General features: G+C 44.4%; 1 protein-coding gene across 7 annotated transcripts in view; it reads right to left on the bottom strand.

Annotated features, from left to right (window-relative positions):
* Positions 1–3,741: 3,741 nt before the first annotated feature.
* Positions 3,742–9,676, bottom strand: part of SFSWAP (splicing factor SWAP) — a 109,570-nt gene continuing 103,635 nt past the window's right edge. For all 7 annotated transcript variants that reach the window (XR_014785725.1, XR_014785724.1, XM_084819691.1 and 4 more), the window contains one exon: positions 3,742–4,117. Coding sequence is in view for 5 of the 7 variants with exons in the window: in XM_084819691.1 (XP_084675817.1) it covers positions 4,052–4,117 (66 nt within the window). In the remaining 2 variants the exon portion in view is untranslated. The remainder of the gene's footprint in view (positions 4,118–9,676) is intronic.

The raw sequence follows: 9,676 nt of genomic DNA, 5'->3' as shown, positions 1-9,676 counted from the left end.
GTTGGGGATTGAACTTGGAACCTTCTGCATGCAAAGCATGGACTCCTGCTCTCAACATCCCCAGCTAGCATGGTTATTTTATTTATTACATTTATATCCTGCTTTTCCCCCCCTCCTTAAGGAACCCAAGGCTTGGATTCCTGCATTGAGCAGGGGATAGGACTCTATGGTCTTGAAGGCCCCTTCCAACCCTACTGTTTGATGATTCGAAGGCGTCATACATAATCCTCCTCCTCTCCATTTTATCCTCACAACAATCCTATGAGGTGGGTTGGGCTGAGAGTCTGTGACTGGCCCAAAGTCACCTAGTGAGCTTCCATGGCTGAACGGGGACTAGAACTCGGATCTCCTGACTCCCAGTCCAACCGTCTAGCAACTACACCACACTGGCTCTCATGGAAGATGGTGCCCAGCAATATGCACATCTGCATCGAGGGAGATTTGTAGAGGCTGATTGCTGTATTTGACATTACCTGTCAGATCATGCATATGGCAGCATTGGAAGATTAGTTCACGCATGAAAACATGAAGTGACAGGTGTGCAAGGCGAAGCGATGGTTTGCATGAGGAAATGAGACTTTCCCGACCAAACACTACAGGAAAATATCTGGATCGCCTCTTCTGTTTGAGCTAGTGATCTGTCCAAGGTCCTGACAGACCTGGCTTTGCCTGTTGGGAACTCGCCTTGCTAGGTGCGACATGATCCACGTCAGCTGACGTGATCCGGCCCTTCATCTTAAAGGGCAAAGCTTTACAAGGGGTTGGTTCACCCATCCAGCTGTGAGCCAGTACTATCAAATGATGTGTGATCCCGCTTTGTTTCCGAGCCCAGTTCAAAGCCCCACTGTCCTAACCTAGCTCAGCATAGGGCTCCCAGTGGAAAGTGGGTTGCAGTGCTGCCACTGCAATATTTGCAACTACCGTTTGATCCTATGAGTAGGTAGAACCATCAGAAGTCATTTGTTGGATCAGCGATAGATCCTGCTCAACACCACAGGAAATTATTTCCAACAATGCAAGTCAAGTTGGGAAGTGCCAAGACCGTTCCATGCAGTGGCTTTGCAATAAGGGAACTTGGATCAGATGATCATTTTTTTCCACATTGTTACTACAACCGTCACAGGATAGTCTGGCTGTTGAATGCTTTCCTCATATGATGACTCACTGCTAAACAGTCATTCCATCTCCCGACAGCTATTTGTCTTCCGATTCCACTCTCACTTTGGGGAGTGGGGAGGAGAAAAAGGAAAGTATTGCCCCTGTTTAGAACTGAACATTTGAATAAATTCATCTGTCACAGCTACCTCTACGTATAGTAATGTACAATTTTTGCAAACACTTTTGAACTCTCCGATGTAGGCCCCATGACTAGATGGAAGGTCACTGAAACCATTTTATACAACAGCGGCTTCCTGTGCTTTGCAGGGGGGCACAGTTCAAAGGGGCTGCTTGGAGATGACTAACTTAGGACATGTCTTTCAATACACCCTGGGGGAAGGAGGAGTTTCACCAGAGGAAGACCTCTATGGAGGAGCCTACGGAGCAGAATACTACTTGAAGAATAGGGATCGGTGTAAAGGCTAGAAAACCAACCCAAAGGCTGGAAAGCTGGACCAAAGAAGTTGCTTTATACCAAGCCAGATCATTGTTTATTCTGAATGACAGCAGCTCCTCAGGGTCTCAGACAGATGTTTTTCCCCTACAGCAGCTGCCATCTGATCGTTTTACCTGGAGATGGCAGGGACTGAACCAGGGACCCTCAATATACAGAGCAGATGGTCTACCCCTGAGCTATGGTTCCTCCCCTCCTTCTGGGCTTGTCCGTTTCAGCAGAAAAGTAAACTTGCAAAGGAGCTTCTAAGACCACTACACTACATTTCAGTTCCCAAAGGAAGTATATGGGCAGTAATTCAAGGTTTGTTTCTTCTATAGCCAAAAAATGTCTTAGAAGACTTGTCAGAAGTGCTCTTTTTAGTGAAGTCTATAAGCTGTTAAGGTGATGGGTTCTGACCAGTTTTAAAGGGGACAGAATTAGCTCATGGTTGGGTTTTACATGGTGTATTTGGTATATTTTTGTAGGTATCATTGAAGAGTTGCTGTTAGCAACTAGTCAGCAGCATACACATTTTTGTAATGAATAAATAAACCCATTAGAATGGCATCTTGATGCTGCTCATCACACAAGAGGTTTGAGTAGTGAGAATCGCACATGAGTGTTTTCTGGGTGGCTGTTCAGCAGGTGCATGACTTCCTTCTGAGGACCCACAAAATGCAAACTTCCAGAAGTGATGACGAATACCTGTTTGAAGCATCTTTTAATGTTTGTCATCATAGGGCATTTATATTTTAGCAGGTTTATTAAAAGGGTAAGTCTCCTTCCTGGATGGAATAATGGTTTATCCCCCTCCCCTTCATTATGAGCGTCACAACATAGGAAAACATCATGTAACTATCAGTTGAAATAAATCAATAGGAGGACAAAATACTTGACCTTTTAATTAAGTACTCTTGGAGTTTTTCTTTCTATAGATCTTGTTCAGCCTGAAAAACTGGTGTGTTTTGTTATTCCCATTGAATGGTCAAATTTAAAGAGCTTTGGCTATTGGGTGGTATAGAAATGAAATAAATAAAATAAAATAAAGGGCTACATCTCGCAGTATACTGTAAAGCCATTTTGCTCAACTTTAAACTATGGTAACAGGTCATTGATCAACATTTTATCTTTTGGGCTTTTTTCAAAGCTGCCATTTAGAACGCTGCCACTGTATTTTGAAAAATGTTTTAAAGTTATTTCACTGAACTTCTGTCTGTATGATAAATGAAACTGTAATTACAGGAAGCTCACAAGATTTAGTATATAATTGCTATTTGCCACTAGCCATTTATAAAGGTGAGATAGCATCTTCACCAACTTTCAAGACTGTGTTTCTTTTGAGCATGGAAGAAAGTTAAATAAGGATAGTCTTGGATCTCTGGAGAACAGTACCTATTTTGCATTTGGGGAAATATTAGAAATAAGAATGTGTCAATTAGGTCAGTGACTAAGAGTATATGAAATGCTTGGCTACACACTGAACAGCTTTCAGATTTCAAAACAGCTCATGTTTAATGCTTCAGGTGGTTTTTTTTTTTTAACACTTAAAGCCAGATTCATTATTTTATTCATTTTATTGTAACTCTTATCCCAGACTAGATTATATAGTCACTTCCCCACTGATAACGCTTAAAAGTACAAGTGATAGACATGATGCCATTAATTTTCCAGGCTAAATTCAAAGTGCTGAAGCTTACCTTTAAAGCCCAGGATCTAAGGAAGCACCTCTTCTTCTATATACATGTCCTTGCTCGAGGCTCGTCACTGAGAATCTCATGGTGGTCACATCATCTAGCAGTCACCAGCCTAATACTGAAGAAGCTTTTTCTGGTGGTGGCCCCTAAAACTCTACAACCAGTTCACCCACCACTGTATTACAGAAATTGGGAGTGTGCCCCTTTTAAAGAGGCAGTTAAGACTGTTCCCTTTAGGCAGGGCATTTATGGTTAGCTGTTTTATTAATAGTGTCAGTTCTCAGTTTTAATTTGTCCCTTTGTCTGCCATTTTTATTGTTATGTAATGACTTTATACTGCAATTTTCAATGTGTGTACGCCACTTTGGAGAATCCTCCTAACTGAAATATGGGTCTAGAAATCATCTAAATAAAGCGTAAAAACCAACCTCTAAAAAGCATTTAGCCAATAAAAAGTGTTTATCTGCATTTTTATTTGCGTGACACTTGGAAGAACGTTGTATTTACAAATATACAAACACCGTTCATGTTAAAATTCTTATTGAAGAACAAGTCAAAACATAATTTACAAAACCCCAAAAGGCTGTTTTATCAAAAGGAAGTTCCACATGGAGGGTTTATCCAAGTTCCAAGGGTGCCTTCTTCTGTACATAGTAAGGGTTTTAGCTTCTTGAAATCTGGTGTTCGACAAAAGGAAACTGGAAACCATCTGAAGCAGGTTTCCATCTGTACTCAATCTTCTAAAGGGTTAGTTCTTCCGGTCTCAGGATGCACTAGTTGGGATGTTTTTGGAAGCTGCAAGCATTGCCCTCACCTTAGCCATAAGATCCTGCAACAAATACAGGAAGAGATAAGTGAGGACTTTTCTAGGAAGTCTTGAAAGAACATTCTAAAGGCATATAGAAATGAACAAATTTACCATATAAAAAAGACAATCGTTTGAACTGATAAAGGCAAAATAAAGGAAGAGAGTACATAAAAGTACACAGTACAGAAAGTCCTCTACAAATACACCATTTCCTAATCTTGAGACGAAGAGGTTAAATGTAGAGGAACTTAAAAAAACAAACTGTTCCAGGGAGCCAAGAAGCATTTTTAAAGAGCCTCAAATTCCTAAAGAAGTCAGAGGCACTGAGCTGCAATGCCACTTGCAAAAACATAATCTTTTATATAAACTGAGCATTCTGGCAGTCTAAATTGCTCATTATGATTTTACTTTTTCTTCAGTGCAAGGTGGAAAAAAATGGGCCGCAACACATACAGCGAGGCAAACCTGCTTTTCAGAGGCTACTAGGAGACGTTGTCAAGAACAGAAGAAGTGCTTTGCTGGATCAGACCAAATGCCATCTAGTCCACCATCTTGTATCCAACAATAGAAGCTCTTGTATTTGTGATTAACTCTCCCCCCCATTACTTTATACTTGCCACTTGTACCCAGTATGAAATCAAATGTACCACCTTAACATATGGCATGCTGCTCTAGTGTAACACCCACAAGCAGATACATTGACCTGATTCGCACAATGGCAACAACCCACCGTTAACAAACCACGGTGGGTTCAAACTCTGGGTTGTTTGTTCCCCAAAATCCCAGAATTCCAGGTTCAGATGTCATGCAAACAACCCAGGAAAGGGCATGCCTGGTTGTTTATTGCAGCAGAAGTGGGCAGTTGTGTGGGAACCTGGACGCACTCTCCTGTTGCATTTCCAACAACCCATGGTTTGTTTAACTGTGGATTGTTCCCGATGTGTTAACCAGGTCATTATGATGCAGGAAACTGGAGCTGTGGAATGTGTTTGAAGAGCTAATGAGGCCAGGCAGCAAATTGGCAATGGGGGCACTGCACGATGAAGGGTTGGTCTACACACTGGTATTCATCTTACAGAGAATGCTAGATAAGGCCTCCTCATGAGGGCTTCTCTATGGTGTAGCACAGCAGTAGCCATTTGACACACTAGAGGAAACATAGGCTGTTCCAAAATTGCCAGGACACATGAAAGCTGCTTTTTATAATGTGCTAGACCAGCTTTCTGCAATTTTTAAATGGGACAAACTATATCCTTTAGGAGTATGCTCCAACTGATGTAGCTTTCTTAAATATTAATTCTTGGCCGGGAAGGGAGGATTCTATTAAAAAGAGAAGAACCTTTAAACAGAGCCTGAAAAGATCCATGCAACATGAACTTTGGCTGATTGTCATGTACGTGACCCAAATGAAGATTATTATTTTTTAGGTGTAGATTTAAATGGGTGTGTCCTACCTCATTTAAGAAGCAAGGCTTGAAAGGGTACTGATGAATTAAATGTATTAGACTGGCATTTGTTTCTATTGATGTCTTCAGTGTCTCTAAGCAATATTTGTTGTAAAAGCTGAAACTGGAGGTTACAGTTTATGTATGCTTGGAAGATTTTTTTTTATGGTACAGAATTATTCTTGTTTAACCTCTTTCATATTCAAGTCATTTGTAGTGCATGTTTGCTTTTTGTTTGCCATTCCAAAAAACACGTTTTGGACTACAACTCCTATCAGCCCCCAGCCAGCACGACTGAGGCCAAACTAGACCATCTAGCTCCATATTGTCTAGTACAGTACCTTTTTAGACCCGAGACCCATCTTTTAATTCTCACCTGCAACATGGGACCTTAACATGCGTGTTTCTCTTGGCACGTCTGCACTGCAGACATACTGGTTTAACAGCCTTTTCTCCAAGGTCTCAGGCAGGGAGGTCTTTCCCAGATGTACTGCCATGAACATCTAAACCAGACACGGGGAACCTCCAGCCCACAGGGTAGATATGGCCTGAAGGGATTCTCCATCTGGCCCAAAAGTTTCTTCCCCAGGCTCTGCCCCCTCTCCTGGCAGGAAAAAGCTCTCATCTCAGATAAAAGCTTTTCTCACCCCGCAAGCACCAAAAAAAAAAGGCTCCTGTTCTCAGTGTTCAACAGGGGAGGACTGAGGTAAGAGCTTTTCCTTGCAGGGGAGAGGGGAAGAGACTGTTGAGTGATTTCGTCCTTACTTTTGAGGCTTGTCTGGCTTACTTCTGAGTAGGCTTAAAATGGGTAAGAATCACACTGTCCTTCCCACTCTGCCTTAGACCCCACCCACAGGTGGAATACAGCCCCTAAGCTCTTTTGTTGTTGTTGTTGTTCAGTCGTTCAGTCGTGTCCGACTCTTCGTGACCCCATGGACCATAGCATGCCAGGCCTTCCTGTCCTGCGCTCTCTCCCGGAGCATGCTCAAGTTAATATTCATTGCATCCGTGATGCTATCTAGCCATCTCATCCTCTGCCGTCCCCTTCTCCTTTTGCCTTCAGTCTTTCCCAGCATCAGGGTCTTTTCCAGGGAGTTTTCTCTTCGCATTAGGTGGCCAAAATATTGGAGCTTCAGCTTCATTATCTGTCCTTCCAATGAGCACTCAGGGTTGATTTCCTTTAGGATGGACTGATTGGACCTCCTTGCAGTCCAGGGGACTCGTAAGAGTCTTCTCCAGCACCACAGTTCGAAAGCATCAATTCTTCGGCGCTCAGCCTTCCTTATAGTCCAGCTCTCACAGCCATACATTACTACTGGGAAAACCATAGCTTTGATTAGACGGACCTTTGTCGGCAAGGTGATGTCTCTGCTTCTTACTATGCTGTCTAGGTTGGCCATAGCTTTCCTCCCCAGGAGCAAGCGTCTTTTGGCCCTTGGAATAAAAAGATTCCTCACCTCTGATCTAAACAGACAATGGGAACTGAACCTGGGACCTTCTACATGCAAGACGAGTTCTCAACTACTGACTGATGACTCTCTTTTACAGTGGAGAAGTGGGTAAAAGGGGGAGTGCTCCAACTACACAGAACCTCAAGGGCGATGGGAGAATCATGCTTGTGCTGAGTAATCTTCAACTACTAACTGTATGTGTGATAGGAGCAAGTGAAAATTTAACTTCTGCACCTGGATGATCGGTCTGCCTCCCCTTTGGAAGAGGCAAATCTCTTCATCAAAAGCTCCACCAAGTTCTAGCCATTTGAGTATAAAGGATCCTAGCCATACCACAAACAACAAACAGAGTGCACATTCAACAACTGCACTTTTGAAAAACGACACAAATGATTAAAAGCAGCAAATGCAGTTTCTCAAAACTAACATATTAAGAGAAATTCAAATATCCGTTTAGAAACTATCCTGCCGAATCAAATTAAATTTGCAATAAGCACAACAAGATGATGCATTTTTAAGACAAGTGAAACTGAGCAGTATGATCAGAGAATTATTGTTTTCTTGACTAGATTGCGTGAAGGAAATTGAACACATTAGATAGCATTATATGCACTTTGCTTAGCGTGCCCAAGGCAAGATAGGACTATTCAAGATGCCGTACTAAGGCCATGACCCACAACGAAGTGGCGGACATTTTTATGATATCTAAATCAGTAAACAAACCTTATTGTATCCTTTCACAGCGCAGTAGTTCTTACACTATTACAGTTAGCAGCATAGAATAATTATCTTTAAAGCACTCCTTAATTAGAAAGACAGTGTGTTAAAAGAATGGGTTAGTAGAAGCGGGAGCCACGAGGGCTGCTTGGGTAGTCACGTACGGAGTAGCCACCTGGAGGTTGATTGTTTTTTGGCTGTTTCTCAGCCCCGCAGCTCAAGGCCATGCTCTGCTCCGGCTAATTGGGAAAATGATAACAGCCGTGCTGGTGGGGAGATCCAGCCTCCTTGGGGGGTGGAGTGGGGTGTCCTGGGACTGGGCTTGGGTGTTTCAAATCTGCCCTGAGTTGCTAGGGCTGGGCAATAAAAAGAGGGCTAAAGAAGGGGCGGGTGTCTCTTCCTGGCCCTGACGATACTAGGGTGAGCTGCTGGTAGGTGGCTATCCTGGGAGGCCCATACTTTGGTATGTATAGGATAGACTAGCTAGCTTTATTGTTTTGCTCTTGGGAGTGTGTGCCTTGGTGTTTGGCATTTCTGGTTTTGCTTGGAGTATTGCACTTTGCTTGTAATTTCCTGTACAACCTACCACCTCTCCCCATTTCTTCCTCTCTGTTCCTTTCCCCTAATAAACTTTTATCCAACTTTCAGTTGGTGTGGTGTGTCCTGTATAACTTCAGTGCTAAATACAGTGCCTATTGGTCTGGGAAGGGAGCTACTGGGTCACCGTTGGGGGAACCTGTGGCCAAGTTGGGCCTGGCCTACCTTGCAGGGTGGTTGGAGTGTGACCAACAATCCTTCATACAGTGGTTAATAAAAAAAGGACCGAATGCTGTCGAATACCCTAGAACTAACAAAACGCCTATCAGCACGCTGAGTGGGTTGGTCTGTGAAGGGAAGACTTGTATATAGGGATGGCGGAGAATTTCTCCCCGAAACTTCGGGGGGCCTAGCGCCAACGTGTTCGGCCCCCCGAACAAGTTTTGGGGAGAAATTCTCCGCACCCCCCCGCACCCCCCCCGGGACGGGACTTACCTTTCCTGAATGTCCCTCCCAGCGGTGGGTCCGGCCGGCGGTTCGGCGGGTCTTCGTCCGGGGCGGGAGCGGCAGCCGGTCTTTCGACCGGCTGCCGCCGCCGCCATTCCAATAAAAGAAAAAAACAACAACGCCCCCGTGATAGGCTACGTGACGATTTACGTAGCCTATCACGGCTGACTTTGCAGATCTAGCCATGATAGGCTACGTTAATCATCACGTAGCCTATCACGGGGGCGTTTTTTTTTTTTAACTTTTAATTTCGCGATTTCGCGGCCAGGTGAGGTGAGGCGCCTCCCCGCCGGCCTGAATTTCGGCCGGGCGAGGCGGGAAGCCTCCCCCCACCCCGGCCTGAATTTCGGCCAGGTGAGGCGGGAAGCCTCCCCCCCCCGGCCTGAACTTCGGGGGGAGAGCAGCGAAGCGCCTCCCCCCCACCGCGAAAAGCTGCGAGACCAGGTAAGTGACTTTCGTGCACCCCTACTTGTATATTGCAAAAACACATGGCAGGGAGGGATCACTGCCAGGGAAGGCTGGGCCTGCCACTGTTGGGGGCAGAGAGCAGGTTCTGCCATTACAGAATTGTGATCAAGTCTGGTTGTTTGCTTCTCCGCACAGGAACGAACGGCAACTGCTTGTTTATGTGGGAGTTTATGTGGGAGGAAGGGGTGCATTTTGGGACACCATTGGGCTGGAGTGGGGCTAAACTCTCAATTCGCCTGATGACTCCTCCCCCACGTGACCCAAGGCACCAACGATCAAGAGTACCCCTATCGTCACAGGGTTCTGCTCCTTGGTCAAAGCTTAAAGAGTAACACAGAATGTTGGGAAAGAGGTTGTAGGGTGGGGTTATTTAACCAGATGGGTCACCAGCCCTGCATTATCCCCTTGGTTATTCTTTTTTCAGCAACATCACCTTTACAACATAAGCAAATAAG

The sequence above is a fragment of the Heloderma suspectum genome, chromosome 13 (genome assembly GCF_057233095.1).
Source record: "Heloderma suspectum isolate Gila_16-S chromosome 13, 16-S_ref, whole genome shotgun sequence".
Classification (NCBI taxonomy): domain Eukaryota; kingdom Metazoa; phylum Chordata; class Lepidosauria; order Squamata; family Helodermatidae; genus Heloderma; species Heloderma suspectum.
This window is presented reverse-complemented; position numbering and strand designations above follow the sequence as displayed.